This window comes from Pocillopora damicornis, chromosome 4 (assembly GCF_964200805.1).
Source record: "Pocillopora damicornis chromosome 4, jaPocDami1.2, whole genome shotgun sequence".
NCBI classification, from domain to species: Eukaryota; Metazoa; Cnidaria; class Anthozoa; order Scleractinia; family Pocilloporidae; genus Pocillopora; species Pocillopora damicornis.
In genome coordinates, this window is record NC_142673.1 from 348,717 (window position 1) to 369,728 (window position 21,012).

Sequence of the window (21,012 nt, forward strand, 5' to 3'; positions counted from 1 at the left end):
CTACCTTCATTCAACTATTCGTTCATGCGAAAAATAACGTCACTGAATCTTCACGTGAGAAAACCAGTTTCAGCCCCAAGCCTCCTTATCAAGATGAATTTCAGAGAGAGTACTCCAAAATACTGAGATAAAAAAAGGCCTATGTCAAATGAGTGATGAAAATGACGTTCTTGTTGGGTTTTCGGCAAATGATGTACATACACAAGAGAGCTTTTCTTCAATTTCTGGATTCACTCACTCAGTAACAGTTGAAGGGCAATCATCTCACACACAAAAAGTCAAGAATATTGCGTCATCGTAGGTCCTTTATTGTCTGTAACGTAGGATAAAATGCCCCTGTTATAAAACATTAATTTTTTGTTAGTTAACAAACTAAAGGTCCATGGCACTTAAAAAGGAAATCTGTTCCTTTTCATTGTAAGAGTGTGCTCAGTTATTTAGTCGTGTTAGTCAACTAATGTAAGGTGCAGAATGAAATTGAATTTTTTCTAACTCGATCTTTTTCATCACAAACCTATAATAAAGATACCTTAATTTATACTTGCAACCACGACTGCTTAAAAATACACATTTGATGCGATATTTCTACAGGACACACCTTGTAGGGACTTTTTCTAAATCTCACAATAAAGTGAGCCTCATCATTGATTAAATTTCTTTCGTCTTATGACTGACTATTTATTTTTCATCTTGGCAACTTTATGCCCAAGAGTGTTAGAGACTATGGCTATGTCCTACAGATTGCAAGGGCTATTTTATCAGCAAAATCTGCCACTTGTCAGACTATCTTAAATCTCCTCTGCAGTCTAGAACAGCGCTAAAATATCCTGGAAGTGCATGTTATCTCTTTTGTAGAGACGTTGCTACGGCTACTGAACAACCGAAACGCGGCGTAAGTACATCAGACTTTCACGCAAAGGAGCGTGGATTTACTACGGGTACAGCGATCTTCAGCTTTCAGCAAGCCATTGCTCTTTCTGCCCGCCTTATCCTCTTTTCTGCTTCTTCTCTGTTTACTCTCCCTTTTTTCTTTAACGTCGACTTAAACTCTTCGACTTCAGCATTTGTCACAGTGGACTTGCTTCCCTTCAGAAACATTTCCTCAGCCCTCTCCCTGTTCACGTGATTGATCTCTTGCATTGACCAAATTATTGCCTGTGGGATGGTAAAAAGATAACATAATCTCTTGTACATGCAGTTATTAACAGAAAAAAAAACCGAACATGTAAGATTTAGGATTTTAAGCCGCGCCACCCTGGGATATAAATTTAACATAGCTATTAATTTACTATTGGTATAGATGAAAGTTTCAGAGCAGTTAGTACCTTAAACCTTAAACAGAAGTAACACAAATGGTCAAGGTAAGAAAAGCTTCCCTTCTGAAAATTGGATTTTTTCACGCTGTTCACAGAATTTGAACCTTAAACTACTAATAGCTACCCTTTCTGGCTTTTAATTAGAATAGGTAATGACATGATTTCGAGTGCAGTTTAGTGTCATCAAGCACGAGTAAATTTTTCAAAGAGTTATCCTACGTTCATACGATCATGAATCATTTCAGGACGATCTCAATAATCTGGCCTCCTAGGCTCAAAAAAATAAAAGGAGCTTTAATAACGATCTCCAATCTCTGCTCCGCTACTACTGGGTAGTACTCCTCTTGAAGCTACCACTGAGTTCTCTGATCTTGCTTTACTAACTGATTATAAATTGTCCCGGAACTCTCACATAGACAAGATCGCCAGCAAGGCGAATAAGGTGCTTGGTTTAATCAAAAGAAATTGCAGAGATTTGAGAGATATTTCTACGCTTAGAACTCTTTATTGCGCCCTAGTTAGGCCTCAACTTGAATATGGCTCTGTTGTATGGTCAACCTTCACTACCAGAAATATCGTGACGTTGGAAAGAGTGTAACGTGGAGCTACGAAGTTTATTACAAAATGTGAAGATGACTACGATACTCGCAACTCTAAGCTTAATTTGCTGTCCTTGGAACATAGATTATTTCTTTTCTATGTGTTATTTTTTTAAAAAGTTTTGAATGGCTATGTTGACACTGAAATCTCTTCAGCTGTACAATTTGACTCTGATTTTGCTAGGTACCCTTTGAGAGAGGACTTAAGATGGACTTACTTTAGAGAAGAATTATGCCCGTACAAATACTTTCAAGTTTAGTTTTTTTAATCGCATTGTTGATATGTGGAATTCCCTCCCATTTTCGATTAGATCAGTGTCTAGTATCTCAAGTTTTAAGCGTGGCGTGAGAAACTTCTTAATGAATAATTCATAGTCACATATTTTAGAATTTTTTTAATCAGATTTTAATTATTTATATTAATTAAATTAATTATACTTTTAAACTAAATATTTAGTTAGGTGGTCTGTCTGAGGATGGGGTCTTGGACTCTTTTACAGACCATCCTTATGGCATTTCCTTTGTTATAGGTAATTATTTTATTTTGTTAATTGCCATTTAATTGTAATAAATAAAAATGCACGAGCCCATGGGGCGAGTGCAATTTTGTAGTAACTGAAAAATTTTACAAGTGCTTATTAACACCAAAGTGCACTCGAAATCATGTTGTTACTTTTTAATAATTTACATGAAGAAAGCATCACAGACAGCCGAGACAGACGAAATTTTGACAGCGCACGCTATTTATTGTTTGCACTCGTGTTACAACACTGTCATAGTGTTACATGCACTTGTTTTCAGCCTCTCAGACATGCGTAATTGTTTTCACATATACAATTAATACAATAACAAATCGTGTGCGTACCTCAGGTAACCACACCTCTGATACGTAAGAGATACCCAGCGTGTTTCCTTTTATTTCTCTGAAGAATTCCACAAGTCTATCCATAATCTGATTTCGCTGTTGAAAGAAAAGAAACAAAACCAATTAACAAAAAAATGGATAAAGAAATAAAAAATATTTCCTATTATATTTTTGCAGAACCTGTAAGCAGAAGCTCGTTTCAACTAGCCGCTGATGATTTAGACTACATGTAAAACACGCGAGAAACGTCAAGCACGCACGCGTCTGCTCTCTCTTGCGCGCGTTACTCACGTTCGTATCAAGCCCTCAAAATAAGCTACTTTTTTTGTATAATTTAGAAGCATAAAGAGATGGAAAAAAATGCAATCTTACCACCGCCTCATTCCCGATAGGACCAAACCCTGCTCGGTGTTTTAACTGATTCCTTTCGTTAGTTGTTCCACTCATGAAAGTCATATGGCGCTCGGATGATCTTTTGCCATCTAAAATCTGTTTCAAGATTGGCTGCACAAAAGTAATCGAACAAAGAAGTCAACTTAATTAGCTATTTCAGACGGAAAGCTGGAATCATAGTTACCATGTTACATGAGAAGTTGCATATATTTTTTCTATACACAAAACTTTTAGATTCCCTAAAGTAAAAAGTTCTGAAAAAGAAATGATCTGCTTTCAGTCTTTGTAACATATTTCGGTGTTACGTGTGAACATCCTTCAGCTCACACCGAAACAGCATCTCTTCACAAGCTAAGACATTTTTTAAGCTTTTCTTTTTCACATGTATGCCATACTTAAGGCCGTTTAGGAAACCACCAAAATGAAAAACCACTTGAAATTGAAACATCATATCATTATCTATGACATAATTGCTCATTATTTTGCGTTTTGATACTCACTTTTGCCTGCCTGATGTACGATAATATGTCCTCGTACTGCGACACTTGCCTAAAAAAATAATATTGAGATCGTCATTTATATATTGCCAGACAAGTAACGATTATGCCCTGCACTTTGTCACTTTAATCCTTTTTTGGCAATGGCGTGAAAGAAAGTCGCCTAAACTTACCTTTTTGTTCGGTATGACCTCCTACGTTCAGAGGGATTGTGAGTTCGTAGATATTCTTCCTCTGCTTGTACATCACCAGCAGATTGCGTTTCATCCTCTTCTTCAATTTCTTCCTCTTCGTCTGGAAAACATAAACCAAGATATCGTTTGTGAGCGGTGTAAAACAGACACTACCTTTCTATTGTATGTCTTGTATGGTTCTTATCTATTAGTAACAACAATCACTGTGCTAACCTACAATGGTTGGGCATATCCTCAAATTGGAATAGCAATACCCTTACGTTGTCTCATGCTAAGCTTGCTGGGTAATCTCCCGTCTAGTGGGCTAATTGGATAGTATATACAGTTGTCAACTTTTCACCTTTGACCTAGCTACATGCGTCTCACAACCTGACGTGGTGTAACTACCAGTCAGTGTTCATACTTATGAGGTACCCCCAAGAGTAGAATCTGTCCTACATATTTGCAGCTCACCTTTGTCAATCTTTGAATCAAGCTCCTCATCAAGACTTTCACCAAGTGCTAATGATTCAGATTTAAACAAAATAATAAATAGTGCCAAATGTCTTAAAATCGTTGTTATACAACACATACAAGTCAAATGATTCTGATATAATACTTCTGTAATTAACAGCAGCTATAGACAGTTGACTTCAAGTACTTGGGTATCATAAATTAAATACAAAGAAGTGCATAACAATTATCAAAAATCTCAGACCTTTCCTTGTTAGAAAATCATCAGCCTCATCAACAGCTAAATCAAACTGCACTACCAAGTCCTTATCATTCAGGGTGTCTCTGACAGGCTACAGACAGTTAAAAACACACCCGTTATTTTCACCCCATGTCATAGTTCTCTATACGTGTGCATCATTCACTAAAATGTGAAAAATGTAATGTAAGAAGTAAGATAAATCCAAACTGCACATACTTTCAATAAGTAAGTAAGATATAAATTTAATGTACTCGAAATATTAAACACTCTTCATTTGACATACCATGAATTTTTCTCGATTTTGATCCCGAGCATAATGTTCTAACTTTTTGGGTTGGACTTTGAACCTATACATATTTGAAGACAGGTAACAGGTGAAGTTATTTACTAAATCAATATCAATTATACTATAAATCCACTAGGGCATTCCTGAAACTTACAGGCCATCATCCCAGCCAAGAAATTTAACCACATATTTCTTTTCTTTTTTCGTTTTTCCAATGATTTTTTTGACCTGCAATGTCAATAATAAAAGTTTAAGTGTAAAAATACAATTATGACCACAATTCAAAATGTCACAAACATTTTTAAAATGTTTAGTTTCTTGCACACATTTTAAAGTTCTAAATATTACATTTTCAATGTATTGAGTAAATGCGCTTTAGTGAAATTATATGAACACACAACTATGATGTTCATTACTGTCTGTCTGTGAACTCAAAATTTTGTACATGTTTGCAAACGTAAAATTATTACAAAGACATGCTTAAAATAAGTGGGTTTTTATTTTTTTCACATGGTCTGTATAGAAAGCTTCATGGAGGAATTTCTTCTTTTCATAAAAGTAATTACATGATATAATGATTCAAATAAATGAGGAAAACTTACCACAGCAGGCCAATAAGGTTCACGATAATATTTTGCCCAAACAATATCACCAACTGAAAAATGATCTTGACAGAAAATGGAGCCAATATTAATGAGATTGCCGTTAATTTTGTGAATAAATTTAATGTAGACTTCACTTACAATCCACAGATTACTGATTTTGTTGTTAAAGTGAAACCATTATCATTATCATTATTGTTCAGATTATTGTCATTATCAATCATCACCTATCTTCTTTAATTTATACAACATTGCATGCATTACCTTTTTTTTAAAACTTAAGACAAAGTATTTAGTATTCCTGGTCAAGCGTAACACTTTTGTTGGATCAACAGATTACTTGAAGATTGAACACGCTGGTAAAAAAGAACTCTTTTAAAGGCAAGAACATTTAACTTACTATCAGCTTCTTGGCTTGGAGAAAATAGTTCAGACATGAGTTCTTCATCATCAGAGCTCCCTTCTGAAGTGATGCTACTATTACCATTTGTACCGATTGCATTTGCAACAAGGTTATCTTTGTTACAAGTTGATGTCCTCAGATCCAACTCTTCCACATTCTTTTCATTTTGCTCTGGTTTTACCTCACTTAGTACAACTTGATCACTTGATTTTGCTTTCTTTGCTGGTAATATTTTTTTGCAAGGGTCTTTTTCCTTTCGTTTTCTTTTTTCCTTTGACAAGCTCTGATGTCTTTGAAAGGCTTGTGAGTGCTCTTTGGTTTCACTGGCCTCTGACATTAAGTAATTTGACTGCCCTTTCAACACATGTTCTTTCTGACTTTTCATTATTCCTTTTTCTTCATTTGCTTTAGCTGTGTCCAATTCCACTTCACAGTTGCTACCATTCTGCTCCAATGCTCCATCCAGACTTTCCAAATGTTGTTTTATCGTAATTCTTCTATTTGTCACATTTGGAATCTTCTGAGTTTCTGAGGAATTTACAACTCTTCTTTCCACGTCTGAAATCCCAATAAATAACAAATTATTGTGAATATTAATTTCTATTAATATGAATCTAGACATTGATAACTGGGAGGCCTGGACTGGGTACAGGTAGGGTGCATATTAATACTTTCTCTTTTCTAAAGATTGAGCAATTTGTTCAGCATACAAGTCATATGACTTGGGTAGAGCCAATGGCTATTCACTATGCTAATGCATTTTAATTGTGAAATTACTTTAGTATATTACCACTAAGGTATCTGTGCATGTCTTATTAGTAATCTAGCAAGCAAGCAATTATTTCTGGCTTTAAGAAAGTTTGAGTTTCCCAGTCCCACCCACACCATCAACAGTTTTGATCGTATCTTAATCTCAATCATGTTTGTAATTTATTCTTGATTACTGGGTAAGAGTGAACAATAGCTCCCATGTTCAGCTGTTGGTAACCTGTCGGCCGACATGATACCAACACATTACTGACAGACTGTATATACCAGTTTTTGTATTTACCTACTTCCTAACTAATCCTAATGGGGTTTCGCAGGCAGGACATCAAAATTTTGTTTAGGGGATTGGGAACAAGGAAAAATTTTCAATATGGCTGACAAATGAAATCAAACTAATACAGGCATGTTTCACTAGCCAATGCAAGCAAGTTAGGCAATAGCCATACTAACTATCTCTCTTTAATTAATTTTTCCTGTTTCGACGTAGTTGTTGAAGCGATAAATAAGTAACTATTTGCAATCATTTCAGCACACAACTTGCCGACACATTGCCGACAGGTCACCAACAGACGGCCAACTATTGGCCAACTGTCAGCTGACACTTTTGTCTACAACATTATGAAAACTTGAATGAAAGTGATCCTCGCAGTGATGTGCACTACTTAGGCAGTAGTGAAAATAAGGCCTGAAAAAAAAAAAAAAAAAAAAAAAAAATTTCAGGCCTGTACGGGATTTGAACCCATGACCTCTGCGATACCAGTGCAGTGCTCTACCAACTGAGCTAACAAGCCAACTGGGAGCTGGTCATGATAGTGGTTCTAAAGAAACCCGTGAAGTGATGAATATACGGTTAAGAATATATGAAAGTCATATATTTGAACTGCGGATAAAGACATGAATGAAAGTGATCCTCGCAGTGATGTGCACTACTTAGGCAGTAGTGAAAATAAGGCCTGAAAAAAAAAAAAAAAAAAAAAAATTTCAGGCCTGTACGGGATTTGAACCCATGACCTCTGCAATACCAGTGCAGTGCTCTACCAACTGAGCTAACAAGCCAACTGGGAGCTGGTCATGATAGTGGTTCTAAAGAAACCCGTGAAGTGATGAATATACGGTTAAGAATATATGAAAGTCATATATTTGAACTGCGGATAAAGACATGAATGAAAGTGATCCTCGCAGTGATGTGCACTACTTAGGCAGTAGTGAAAATAAGGCCTGAAAAAAAAAAAAAAAAAAAAATTTCAGGCCTGTACGGGATTTGAACCCATGACCTCTGCGATACCGGTGCAGCGCTCTACCAACTGAGCTAACAAGCCAACTGGGAGCTGGTCATGATAGTGGTTCTAAATAAACCCGTGAAGTGATGAATATACGGTTAAGAATATATGAAAGTCATATATTTGAACTGCAGATAAAGACATGAATGAATATATTATACATATATTCTTAACCGTATATTCATCACTTCACGGGTTTATTTAGAACCACTATCATGACCAGCTCCCAGTTGGCTTGTTAGCTCAGTTGGTAGAGCGATGCACCGGTATCGCAGAGGTTATGGGTTCAAATCCCGTACAGGCCTGAAATTTTTTTTTTTTTTTTTTTCAGGCCTTATTTTCACTACTGCCTAAGTAGTGCACATCACTGCGAGGATCACTTTCATTCATGTCTTTATCCGCAGTTCAAATATATGACTTTCATATATTCTTAACCGTATATTCATCACTTCACGGGTTTATTTAGAACCACTATCATGACCAGCTCCCAGTTGGCTTGTTAGCTCAGTTGGTAGAGCACTGCACTGGTATCGCAGAGGTCATGGGTTCAAATCCCGTACAGGCCTGAAATTTTTTTTTTTTTTTTTTTCAGGCCTTATTTTCACTACTGCCTAAGTAGTGCACATCACTGCGAGGATCACTTTCATTCATGTCTTTATCCGCAGTTCAAATATATGACTTTCATATATTCTAAACCGTATATTATGAAAACCGTTGGCCAACTGTCAGCCATCTGTCGGCCAATGGTAAGCCAACAGTTGGCCAACTGTTGGCTGACAGATGGCCAACAGTATCTTTTGGGAACTGTTCTTCGCTTTTACCGATTACTAGACTGTCGGTTTAGTGTATTCGTCCAATATCTTTTATATAACAATCTAGTGTGTTATTTATGTTGGATATATACATTTAATAAACTGTCTAGTGCCAAAACTGGTCTCTGTCTGTATGGTGTTTAGAAATACTTTGCAGTTAAACTGCATGAAACAAAGATGACTACAACCAACAAATATCACAGCAGAACATTGTCATTTATAAACTAAGTGACCCACAACCAGACAACCATTACTTAGGAAGAGTAAAATTATGCACAATTCCTTATTTTGTGTGGAGGCACGGTAGCCTCATGGTTAGTGCACTTGACTCCAGATCGAGTGGTCCGGGTTCGAGCCCTAGCTGGGGTCACTGTGTTGTGTTCTTAGGCAAGACACTTTACTCTCACAGTGCTTCTCTTCACCCAGGTGTACAAATGGGTAACAGCAAATATGCTGGGAGTAACCCTGTGACGGACTAGCATCCCATCCAGGAGGGAGTAGCAATACTCCTAGCTGCTTCATGCTATTGAAACCGAAGTTAAGCACGAGCCCCATGGGCCACTTGGGCCTGTATAAAGGCTTTACTTTTTACTTATTTTGTATAAACTATGAGTTGTTCCTCCTTTTTGGCCAAGACTACTAACAAGGAGAATTTCATTCAAAACCAAGACCTTCTTTAGCTGATGATCATTTCCATTTTTTCTTGTGACCTCAATGTGTTTCAGGAGTGACATTGTAAGGAGAAATTAGATGCTTGTCAGTCTAAGAGGTCAAAGGGTCAAAGAATGTTGATGTTGCTATGACCATAACACTTAATCTCACCTTGCTTCAACAGATTATCTGCTTTTGCGACAGCCCTATTAAAAATGATTTTTCGTTCTTCACTCTTTAACGCTGTGACATGACAACAAAAATAAACATATATTGTCACAATTATCAGTTATTTGCAACTAAAGTAACAAATTTGTGACTTGCATTTGGCAGTCATATGGCAAGCAGCCGCTTATCATTGTAGTTTTAGATAGTTTTTATCTTTCCTGGGTACTACAACATTATTTCCCATGACCATATTGTGATCTTAGCTCACCAAATAATGCCTTTGAAAAATGTTAATCCTGGAGACCTGGATTACAGAACAAAGGTTTGTAAACATTGGTTACATGCATAAAATATTTCATTTTTCATGTAAACTGTTAAGGATAGTAATGTTCTGTTTTTGTTGATTTATTTATCTTCCCAGAGTTCACCTGCTTTAAAACCAGTGTATTTTTTTTTAGTTCATAATCTTTTTTTAATCTCACATACTTCATCATTCACATCTTAATCTGAAAACCCAATGCCCAAGTGAAAAAGTTGAAAATAATATGTTACCTCTGCCTTTTTCAATAAATGTATTTTGTTTTTCACAGTTCCACAAGAAAATCTTGCTGGGACTCTTGATGTCTTCACTGCAATATATTTACAGAGGAAAATTTGATTAAATGTTTGGGAACTTATCCTAAAATGTGTACTGATCAAAATACCCAATAGATTGCCAATCAGTTACAATCATGCAGTATAGTTGAAACTTTTGAGGTACAAAACTAAATTCCAAACAAGAAATTTTGTTGCCAAAACAATTAACCCTATTGCATTTGATCAAAAAATAATCTCCTAGTTCATATCTTCCTGTATTCTTGTCACTTGTGTGCTTGATATAAAACTGACATTGAAGATATATATTAGTTTTGGTCCTTCCTTGGATTGTAAGGGTCAAGAATTGACATTAGAGGAAGTTGATCTAGCAACAAAGGTACTTACTATGAATCCTCAATCAGGAAATTTACGCTAACATATTTTTTAGCTGGTATAGGTGCAGTGTCCTTAGCGTCAACCACCTGAAATACATTGACAGTGGCAAGATGACACTGTGGGTTATTTACTTGTCCTCGGAATGGTACTGCGTGTAACAGAGCTATTGCGTACCAATCAATTACAATGACAGAAAGAAAAACAATAAAAACTTCATTGAAATCAAAGGTCTTTTCTGGTGAGCTATAGAGGCGAAGGGAAGGGAGTTCGTTGAGCTTGACTTAAATGACTTATTTTAACAAATCTGGGCATCTGACCTACTAAATTAACTTGATGTTACAGTTGTGACCATGCAGGGTCATGTCAAATACTCTGATTATCTGAGTACAGTATTAAGACTCTGACAGAATGCAAGGGCAATTGCTCGTTTCATGATAGTTGCAAGTCAATAGCCATATGGTTACCTCGCTCCTAAGCGTTCCATACAAAAAAAGTAATTCGATCTTAACTTCATTTCTTCAAACTTTAAGCTACCCTTCCCAAGTTTGCAGCAACTTCGTAAGATCAAAGGACATAAAGAACGTTAACTACTGAGACCACAGAAGGAAACAAATGATGACAATGAAAACTTACCACGCCAGGCCAAAAAATGTCTCTACGGGCACTTGCCCATACGATTGATCCAGCTGTGAACTGGTCCATGAGATGGCAACTTACTTAAGGAACTCCATTCCTTGTTGATTTCTATTTGCGTCTAACGAGACGCGCGAAGTTTAGAAGCTACCATTATCCAATCAAATCGCTAGCTCCAGATTCTCCAAGTAGTCGACACTTTTGATGCCTTGCGAAAAATAGCCGTGAGGTAAATTTCAATAGGTGACGACGTCTGCAGGCAAAAAAGTCATTGACATATTTACAAGAACGCTAAGAAATGCCGTGTGTTCGAATCAAAGAAGCTTATCACAATACTAAGCATATCATTGATGACATCGAGTTAAGTTGCAAAGTTGAGGAATTGAAGGAAAAGGCAGCAGCGAAGACGAACATACCGATTGACCAGCAGAGTGAGATGATCATTGGACTTTTTTAACCCATAAAAGAGTCTATTTTTACCACTATATCCTCCCATTTCCTCCATAAAACTTCTCAATTTGATGCTTGAAAAAAAAAATCCGTCTGCCATCTTTCATTTAAAAGCGGTCAATAAGAAAAGTCAAGGAACACATCATTGTGAAACAAGCGTGCAGCTGTCGTGGATGCCGGGAAACTGTAAAAATACCAAAGAAAACACTCGATCGAAGGAAATCTTTTTATTTTGTTGAAAATATTTTAGCTCATCAAGTAGTTGGAAATATTATATCAGATCCCTTGTATTTTAAGATGGTTATCAGATATTTTAAGTATTGAGATGTAAGATTTACAAATTATTATTTGTTGACCCATACGATAGATTCACTGAAGCTATAAATTGTCTTCTTTAGATTTTATATTTGCTGGAGAACTGCTTAAGGACGAGAAAACTCTGGACTCTTATGGAATCAAAGATGGATTTACTATTTATGTGATGATAAAGGACCCTGAACCAGAACCCATAGGTGAAAATGACGCATTTGTTTTTTAGAATATATGTGCTTGCCAAATTAAAGGCAGTTATTCAGGAAGTAAGTAATTAAGTGTTAACAACTGAGTTGAAAACATAACTTGGCCACCGTAAAGATTGAAAAGGCTGATGTTTCGAGCATTAGCCCTTTGTCGGAGGAATTGGGGACAATCACTCTAATAAAGAGCTAATACTTGAAATGTCAGCCTTTTCACTCTTTATAGTGACCAGTTTACATTTTCAACTCAGTTGTCAACACTAAATTACCTGCTATACTCTCCCACTGATGCAGCACCATAGTTTCCTTAGAAACTTACCCCCTTTATTCAGTTATTCAGGAAGTCAGGTTGTATCAAGTTATGTTAAGTTGTTTGATGATTAGACAAGCAGTAGATCAATTGCTATCTGGTTTGTTCTGTGGACAGTTTTAGGCTGGATAGTAATAAATCCAGTGGAGAGGGTTTTATCCCCTTTCAAACAAGTGAGGCAAGATCACCTAACTAGATAAAGTACAGAGCAAGTACAATGAGACCTTTTTGCTATGCGCTTGTGCTCCTTAGCTCATCTAGTGTTAGAATAGACTTAATAATTAGTTCTTGTTGGATGCTATGAAATACCTTGGGTCAGAAATTGTAAATTCTGAATATTTCTGAGACAAAGAATGCTACAGAGGTAGACTCTCTACTTTTAATTGTGAATGTCTGTTCTTCTTTATAGCTTGGTATAGAGAGGCCACTTCCTAATTATTTTAATTTTTTTCAGTTCAATTTCTTAATATAGTATTGTTAATTAAAGCAAACACATCCATGGTTTTTGTTTAATGTCATTTAATTTTTCACCCAAAAGAACTTGATTCAGATGATGTGCCAATCACTGAAGTGATCCCTGTCTTAGAGGCAGCCATCAAGAGCCCTTCCTACAGAAATACAGTAAGTTTCAGATCTCTTGAAAATTTTGCTGTTTTTCATAAAAAAAACTTAATAAAAAGGAATAAAAAGTATTTTTTTTCTGATTCAACTGGTTTTTGTTGTTGTTGTCAGGTTGAAAAAATTCTTACCAATCCAGACATGCTTGAACAACTGACTGTAGCCACTCCAGGATTATCATCTGATCATGTTGCTATGAGTGAGTATTTCTGATTACAATGAATTGTTATAACTGTTTATGACATAATGTCAGCTTATAAGGCAGAGGGTTTATGCTGTGATAGTATAGTTAATTACCCTTGCACAAGATACCAGCATATTGCAAAGTCACCCCCCTTGTCCTTTAATTTGCCAGGTTTTCCAAACAGTTTTCAGGTACCCATTGATAATCCTAGATGGAGAAATATCCTCTGACAGTAGTGACTTACCAAAGAATCCAACATAAGAACCTAGTTAGTGGTTGAATCACCCTGGACTTAGTGATCCAAGCCCACACACTACAACCACATGGCCTCAGCATCTCTCACTACTTATCAACCAAATGTAAATTCTATGTAATATTTGTGTACATCATAGGTTGTATGTAAAGAATATGAGCTTGGTGAATATCTGATTTCATGCTCTGATGCTCCACTAGACTACCACTGAGCCACAGAGACTCTACAGTGAGCAAGGTCTATTACAAAGTTCATATGACATGTGTCCTGCATAATGCCTCTAATGTTCTGATCCTAACAGGAACTCAGGGACTCAGAATTATTTTCTTTGTCCCACACTTGTGACAAGGCGAAAAACATCTTCCTCAATTTCTTTACCAAGCTCAAAACTTACCATCTCTTTTATTCTTTACAAACATGATGCTATTGACAAAAAACACCTTTCTCAATTTTTGATAATAGGTCGTTATTCATGTACCATACATATACATCTGTTGACCTTCCTTGTAGTAAATGATCTCTTCTGAGACATTTTAAATGTTTTTCTGCCCAAATGCTAATCCTTTTTCTCTTACTGTAATTTACTTATTTTTGGTTCTTCTTTAATTAACTTTTATTTCTTATTATTTCTGTGCTACTGAAGAATAAAGTTAAAACATTTGAATCACTTTATATGCTTATGTTTTTCCATGTAATTCTTAGCTCTTCTTCAAGATCCTGAACTTCTTGAACAACTTGTACAGACAGCAAACGTTGAGACGTAAGTGAAATTAACTTTTCTCTCGAAGTTGTTCACTGTTTACGAATTTCTGTCTTCTTGTTTTACAATAACCTTTCAATAGTTTTAATAACAGCCATAAATTGAATGTGATCTTGAACTCTCTGTGCAAATTGTTACCAACTGAAGTTTTTTGTAATTATCTTTTACAGGGTAATGCGAGAACATCCAAGCCTGGTTCAGGCAGCTTCCTACATTGCTGCAGCAATTGCCAAGGAGGGAGGGGTAGGTAAACATTCCACCAGGAGTCACATGGCTGGTGACACATATGATTCTGATGATGAACTGCGAGGCATGGATCCAGGGGTGAGATATCATGTTTTGTGTCCTATCACATCTAAAATTTTTATTAGATGTTAATTTGAGTATTATCTTTCATCCATAGCTTGTTGCTCAAGCTGAACTGGTGGCAGCAAATGAAGAGAGTATCCAAGCATTAAGATCTGCTGCGGCCTCAAGAGGAGCATCATCATCTCGGCAACCAGTCACATCATCATTATTATCATCGGCTTTAGCTAATGCAGGAATTTCTCCAGGTTCTTCAACACGCAGTGAAGGTTTGTGCAGCGTCCTTTGTAAATAAAAGATGTAAGTGAGGGTATTAGTTCAAAATTATGCTGTCATGTATGTACAGTGTGCTGACACAATAATCCTTTTGAGCTCTGATTGTTGGTTACATTGAATTCTGATGGCATGCACACTATTTGTTATCAAGAAGATGTGATGTGTACAAAAGCAACAACTACATTACGGGTGAGAGGATGAAGAAACTCCTTTTTTCCATGCAAACTATAATTTTTTCCACTACATAATTGCTGGCATCACTAGAAGTCGATATTTCCCATAGGATTGGCCATAAAGGCTTGACTGTATTGTATTTTAAGAGAAATGTAATTCACTTTTTTAGCTGGGCCATCCACAAGCAGAGGTGCTTCAACATCAGCTTTCTCACCAGTCATCCCATCAACAAGTAGAGGTACAAGAGCGTCAAGTTCACGACCAACCATAACAAGAGATATGGTCAGTGAAGCGATGGCATCTGTCATGAACATTTCTCAGCAATCATCTCAGCTTCAGGTTAGAAACTCATTGATCTCACTGTTGACATTTTGGGGACTAATATCAATATTAAGTTATTTTTTTCTGTTTAACTTGATTGTTACTTGTGAATCCATTCAATTAGAAAGGAATAATCTCTATTGAATTTATCCGACATTGCTGTTGGTTTGTGAACTTTTGCATCACATCATTCTGACTTTAAACATTTCTTTGCAATAATTATATCAACTTCATTAAGTGATATTTGTCACCTTCTAACTCCCATCAAGACCTCCTTAATTTAATGTATTCCAATTTTTGTTCACATTCCAACAAATTTACTTATATGGTTGTTCAGATCCCAGCCCTTTTGAGTCATTGAAACAATTATTATAACTTTTAATTTTAGATCATAATAATTTTAATGAGTGTAACTGATACTATTTCATACATATGTGTGAGCTACTTATTAATCTATCAGTTGATAAAGATAAGTGATAACCATTTTTGGAATATTTCCAGTCACAGTTGCAGCAACTCAGAGATATGGGAATCACAGATGATGCACTCAGTATCCAGGCTCTCACTGCTACTGGTGGTAACGTCCAAGCTGCCCTTGACTTGATATTTGAAGGATTATAAACCCACATGTCCCACTCCTGTGTCTAAGTTCCATGTCTTTTGAATTTCAGAAAAAAGAACTTAAAGCTCATTGCTCTTTACTCAAGTGGTTTTGTTCAAAATAGTTATTCTTTTGACTTTTGTGGAATGCAGTATTGGCTGAAGCCAGTGTTATAGCTGTAGTAGGTCAAGTACAGGCTATCTTTTACCAGGTTGAATGTATGATGACACTGAATACTATTTAAATTTTGTTAAAAAGATTACAGAAAGAAGCTTAGGTAAGTCACCTAAGCTGCTATGGTTGGGAAAAGTGTGAGTTGTTAGACACTTTTATTTGTGACTGTTTTGGAAATACGCATATTATTTGTAGGCATTAATCCTCTCAGGTTAATCATTCCCCCAAAAAACTAAAATATGAAAAACTTACAGTATTGAAGGTGAAGGAGAAAGAAAATGTTCAAAGTAAGAAAGGACAAGTAATTCAAACTGAAAAAAAAACTACAGTCTCCAAAGGTATTTTTTTATTAGAAATAACACACAACATTGCAGCAGCAAGCTGTCTTTTTTCCCAGCTGGTATCCTTAGTTTATAAGCCGATATTATATCCTTGTTATTCAATATTTCAGGGTAATTAAATAACATTTTTTATTTTACTACCATTGTGAATATCCATTTAGAATGCAATTTCTTTTACTGTTTAATTATTTTTATACAATGTAAGGAAACTGTCTTTGTAACAGTTTTCTAGTGACGTATGATTTTAACTGAATGCACAAATAGATCGATGTTGTTGTTTGGATTTCAGTTCATTGGCTCTACACACTTCTAGTCTATTTGAACAGTTATTGTTAGTAGTTCCAGGCTGATATTTTACTTTGTTTTATACACCTAGACATGAAATTTTTGAGAGTATTGGAAATTTGAGAATAGCTTGTAGAATACAATCTTGATTTGAAGAAAAAAAATTCATCACTCATATTGGTGTATAACAGTACATAGTTTGAACAGAGATTTTTTTTTTCAACTGAGTTAATTATGTAAATTGGCCCCCATGAAGGATTACTAAAGCTGATGATTGGAGTGTTAGCCCTACATTAGAAAAAAAGGTTTACAGTATATTATACTCTGACTACCCTTATAAACTGATAAAAACAATCCCTATCCTTTTAAAATTGATTTAAACAGGTAGAGTACAGAAAAGTCATTACATCTATTAGTTCACAAAAAATATCCTAATCCTATCTTCCTGTTTACCCACATCTATCATTAGTCTTATCTTTTACCATCCCTACATTTTTTATTGGTAGTAGTTTATTTTCAAACTGCACTAATGCTATCAGAGCTACCTATTAATTTCATTTCTAACTTGATTTTGGTCACTACCTATTGTAAGAAAATTCAAGGCTAAACACAAGAACATGAAAATGTTTGCTGGGCTTCAAATTTCTTTCCTGGCTCAAGTACAAAAGGCTTGCTGACATATCCTGCTTCAACACATAGCATATTGGGATACTACAAGAGATGAAAAGGAAATAGTTTTAAAAATCATTCCAAATCATTTTCTTTGTCCTTCAAGGGCAGCAAAGTACTCAACTTGTGGTAAAGAGGAACAAACCTCATCATCTCCAAAATCAGCCATTGAAATGGCCTTTTGAGCCCAAGGATTCCACACAACTGAAAAATAAACAAAAACATGCATTAGTCTACCAAAAGAAATTAAGTCACTTACAATTTAATTTTTTGATGTCACCTGTATCTGGAAAATTTTCCTTCCAGAGAGTTACATGACAATTTTGAGAGCCAACATTTGTTATCTTGTGTTCACTTGGAGAGTTCTGGTAAACCCTAAAAAAAAAAAAAAAGAAAAGAAAAGAAAACTTTCACCCATATGGTCCAGCCTAATTGTTAGACAAGTAGCATGAGTGGCTTTAATCAAATGATGTAATAACAAATACTTTCTCAGCTCACATATGAACCTTTTCATTCTAAGTAATGTTCTATTCAGGTTATTATTAGTCATGACTAGATTTTCAGATTATGGAAATTGAAAAAAAAAATTGATCATGAATTGCCAATGAAATTATGCATACAATGTGTCTGAATTTCAATTTGACAATTTAGGTAAAATTACATTTATTTACATTTATTTACATTTATTTACATTTATTTACCTATCTGTAAACCCATTAATTTTCACAGGTTCATTGCTTTCTGTGAATGTTTTTCCACCAAGAACCTACAAAGAATAAATTCAGAGTACTCAGCACTAAAACACTAAAATAAACATTCTCTCTTAGGACTTGAGAGGTTAACCCAAGTTCTGGTTGTTAATTCTCTCCTCTAGCTGCTACATATTTCCTTGTAAATTAGTTTCAAGAATTTGATGTCAGAGTAAGATAACAACTTCCACCTGATAAGTTTGAGTATTCCCATTACCTGTTTGCTGGGTAGTGTGTAAATACAATAAGGAGAAGTTACTTGTTAATCACTACTGGGAGTTAGAGGGTTCAGACATGAGGCTGTGTACATTCCCTGTTAAACTTACCTCAAAAAAGCATTAATTAAAGTTGGAACACTCACCTTATCAACATAGTTTAAGCCCTTTAATCCAGAAACTGTAGTTTGGGTAACATCAGGAACTCGTAAATAAGTGTGTAGAAGGGTGGTAAAGGCAAAGGCTTTCTCGTCTGCAAAGATCACGAGTGCAAACTGTCTAGTTTGAATTGTATAAAAAATTCAAATGAAGATCCTAAAATATTTATTAAATAGGTCTAACAAAGATGGTTTCATTCACATCTGTCAGCATTAATCAAAATTAATTAGTTAAACCAATGGTCAAAGTTCATTCAATGTAACTTAACATATTTTCCAAGGTTTCCAACATCATTGTCACCTTCAGAAATATTTTTAAAATTTGACTGACCTGATTTTGACAACAGTGTTTTTAATCGAGGACAAAATAAATTCTTAGAAAAATAACAGGCGGTAGCTGTTAATCTAGACAACTAACTAAAAATATGTTACTAATGTTGTATTTGTATCCTTGGTTTTTTTTTTATCTAGAACATTTTATTTTACCTTTGTTTTCAACTGTGATGGTGGTTTTTAAATGCTGCTTTCCCACAGTCACTTCATACAGAACCCTAAACCTTCAAGAGCAATAATTGTGGAATTTTAAGAGAAATGTCTCACAGGGAAAAAAAATTTTAAAAGTTACCAGATTCCAAAATAAATATTTGCACCTGCCATAAAAAAACAACAACAACAACAAACCCAAGCACTTTACTGGGTCCATGATAAGAGTGGGACACTTACTTATAATCCCACATTTGTCTTGTACTTTCACTGTCCTCTAGAGAAAACACTGCTCTTGTTTCACCATTCTCTTCCTTGAAAAAATGAGCACCTAATGAATTTAAATCCTTTGAGATACCACAGACCTATCCTGATACCTATGGAAATAACCTCCATCTCCTTTGATTAAAACTGATGTACAATTTGTTAGCCATCCAGTCTTCCAAATATCTCCCCTACATCTGTGCTTAACATAGAAAGTGAATTAACCCTTTTGACCCCTAAGAGTAAGTCTAGCATCTAATTTTTCTTTCCAACATCACCCCTGAATCCAACATTAAAGTCACAGGAATAAAGGAAATGATCACCAACTAAAGAGGCTCTTGATTGTTAAACAAATTCTCCCTGTCAGCACCTTAGGAAATGACTAGCGAATGGTATGGAGAATATACATACTGAAGTTCTAGTGTAGAGGGTTAGGTTAAATTGCAAGGCCCATTTGATTTTTTTCCAAACCTTTGGATGTTGGCTGATGTGCCATTGGCTAGTTCTGGCAAATCCATGCTGAGGCCCAAGACTCCATGGTCCAAAGTTTGCTGTTGAACAGAAACCATTCTAGGATTCGTTCCTCAAGACATATTGCAACAGCATAAATTATATCGCAATCTTGATCCTGGCTTTTTCAAAGCATTATATCCTTCACGTAGAATCTGACTGGATTAGCTTCCAATATATAGCAGCTGATTTCTGTCCTCACAATATACGATTATTACTTACGAAACACTACTGGAATTCCGCCTCTGATCGCCTTCTTCTTGTCAAAAACCGCCTTTTCACTGTTAAAAAAACAAATTATGAAAGATCGATTAAAACATGTCACAATGAGTGGCTTCTAAAGGAAAGTTTTTATTTTCTTTCAGTCAAACGTTGGTAATATTTTAAAAAAGAGCTAATCAAGTTTTTTGCCAGTCTGCTGGTATCGCTAGATGGAAAGGTTTGGAAGAATTTAAATTATTTACCTTACAAACAGCATTTCCCGTCCTTTGCACTTCCATGACGTCACAGTTGCACCTGTAGAAATCATACCAACCCAATCATTATTATTTTAGCTACAAGTCGCAGATTGACATAACAAATGCACTTGATATTAACCTGTTAACATAAGTTACTAGGACAGAAAACTTAACATAGAGAAGAAAGAAAAAACTCTCTCGAAAACAGTTAATTCAACGTAAAACCGGAGTTAAATTAAGTGGGAAGCTTTCCACTCAAGTCTGGAATACGCTGATTTGATTGTCAGGGTATAGTCCTTTTTTTTTTTCATCCGGAATTTGGGAGACGCGGAATTCTCGTTCCCCTTGCAGCTAGTTCTCTCTCCGACGAATATTTCACTGGAGCAACAAAACAACAGATGGTGCCTAAGGAGTTCTTTCACGTGATGAACAGCACACAAAATTCTCATAATTATCCACTTGCCGTGAAGTTGAATAGTTGCATGATCTCCATCAGGACTTTGCAGCTCTACAATATCGCTCATTATTCGAAGAAACGATTCGGATATCTTGCAATCTCAACGGTAAAAAGAGTGTAATCCAGACGTCTACTTCAGAAAGCCTTCACGTCAATATTGGCCCTGTTCCCTCACGTGGAGTGTACTATTTGTGCATGTTACATAGCCAAACTTAACTCCGCTGAGCCATATTTTGGTTTTTAAAGGCTCAACACAACCCGCAGATGTCACGCAAATCGTGACGCAGATCAAGGGGAATACGCTGAGTCAATATAGAGCTCGGCGAAGATCAAGATAATTTGAACTAA

The 21,012-nt window shown here is 35.8% G+C and overlaps 3 protein-coding genes and 1 non-coding gene across 4 annotated transcripts; 1 reads left to right on the top strand and 3 right to left on the bottom strand.

Moving 5' to 3' along the window:
- Positions 1–290: 290 nt before the first annotated feature.
- Positions 291–11,310, bottom strand: LOC113672727 (uncharacterized). The gene is made up of 15 exons (XM_027189060.2): positions 11,134–11,310; positions 10,510–10,586; positions 10,081–10,157; positions 9,532–9,603; positions 5,847–6,407; positions 5,447–5,511; positions 4,999–5,072; positions 4,842–4,905; positions 4,562–4,649; positions 4,318–4,365; positions 3,844–3,964; positions 3,674–3,722; positions 3,153–3,284; positions 2,781–2,876; positions 291–1,155 (listed from the first exon to the last, which is right to left on the bottom strand). Exons 1-15 carry the CDS (start codon positions 11,200–11,202, stop codon positions 958–960), a joined length of 1,791 nt encoding a protein of 596 aa, XP_027044861.2. The 5' UTR covers positions 11,203–11,310; the 3' UTR covers positions 291–957.
- Trnat-ggu (transfer RNA threonine (anticodon GGU)) lies at positions 7,601–7,673 on the bottom strand. The gene has a single exon. It is a non-coding gene; the product is annotated as a tRNA-Thr (tRNA).
- A 23-nt stretch (positions 11,311–11,333) lies between the features above and the next one.
- Positions 11,334–16,550, top strand: LOC113672663 (ubiquitin-like protein 7). Its single transcript, XM_027188984.2, has 9 exons — positions 11,334–11,564; positions 11,982–12,095; positions 12,947–13,029; positions 13,141–13,225; positions 14,166–14,223; positions 14,394–14,547; positions 14,627–14,798; positions 15,149–15,318; positions 15,802–16,550. Exons 1-9 carry the CDS (start codon positions 11,432–11,434, stop codon positions 15,919–15,921), a joined length of 1,089 nt encoding a protein of 362 aa, XP_027044785.2. The 5' UTR covers positions 11,334–11,431; the 3' UTR covers positions 15,922–16,550.
- LOC113672665 (uncharacterized) lies at positions 16,407–20,911 on the bottom strand. The gene is made up of 11 exons (XM_027188985.2): positions 20,671–20,911; positions 20,214–20,265; positions 19,972–20,030; positions 19,711–19,790; positions 19,216–19,289; positions 18,979–19,049; positions 18,481–18,587; positions 18,072–18,136; positions 17,651–17,745; positions 17,516–17,574; positions 16,407–17,412 (listed from the first exon to the last, which is right to left on the bottom strand). Exons 1-11 carry the CDS (start codon positions 20,729–20,731, stop codon positions 17,305–17,307), a joined length of 831 nt encoding a protein of 276 aa, XP_027044786.2. The 5' UTR covers positions 20,732–20,911; the 3' UTR covers positions 16,407–17,304.
- Positions 20,912–21,012: the final 101 nt, after the last annotated feature.

Bases quoted from the DNA above. Each gene is read 5' to 3' on its own strand.
- LOC113672663 (XM_027188984.2), top strand. From the start codon at position 11,432: ATGCCGTGTGTTCGAATCAAAGAAGCTTATCACAATACTAAGCATATC. The intron at 12,096-12,946 runs GTGAAAATGACG...TTCACCCAAAAG, and splicing joins CCCTGAACCAGAACCCATAG to AACTTGATTCAGATGATGTG. The intron at 14,799-15,148 runs GTTTGTGCAGCG...TCACTTTTTTAG, and splicing joins TTCTTCAACACGCAGTGAAG to CTGGGCCATCCACAAGCAGA.
- LOC113672727 (XM_027189060.2), bottom strand. From the start codon at position 11,202: ATGGACCAGTTCACAGCTGGATCAATCGTATGGGCAAGTGCCCGTAGA. The intron at 3,285-3,673 runs GTGAGTATCAAA...ACTTTTGTGCAG, and splicing joins CGTACATCAGGCAGGCAAAA to CCAATCTTGAAACAGATTTT. The intron at 2,877-3,152 runs GTAAGATTGCAT...TTCTTTCAACAG, and splicing joins CTATCGGGAATGAGGCGGTG to CGAAATCAGATTATGGATAG.
- LOC113672665 (XM_027188985.2), bottom strand. From the start codon at position 20,731: ATGAGCGATATTGTAGAGCTGCAAAGTCCTGATGGAGATCATGCAACT. The intron at 20,031-20,213 runs GTAAATAATTTA...TTTTTTTAACAG, and splicing joins CGGGAAATGCTGTTTGTAAG to TGAAAAGGCGGTTTTTGACA. The intron at 17,575-17,650 runs GTGACATCAAAA...TTTATTTTTCAG, and splicing joins GGAAAATTTTCCAGATACAG to TTGTGTGGAATCCTTGGGCT.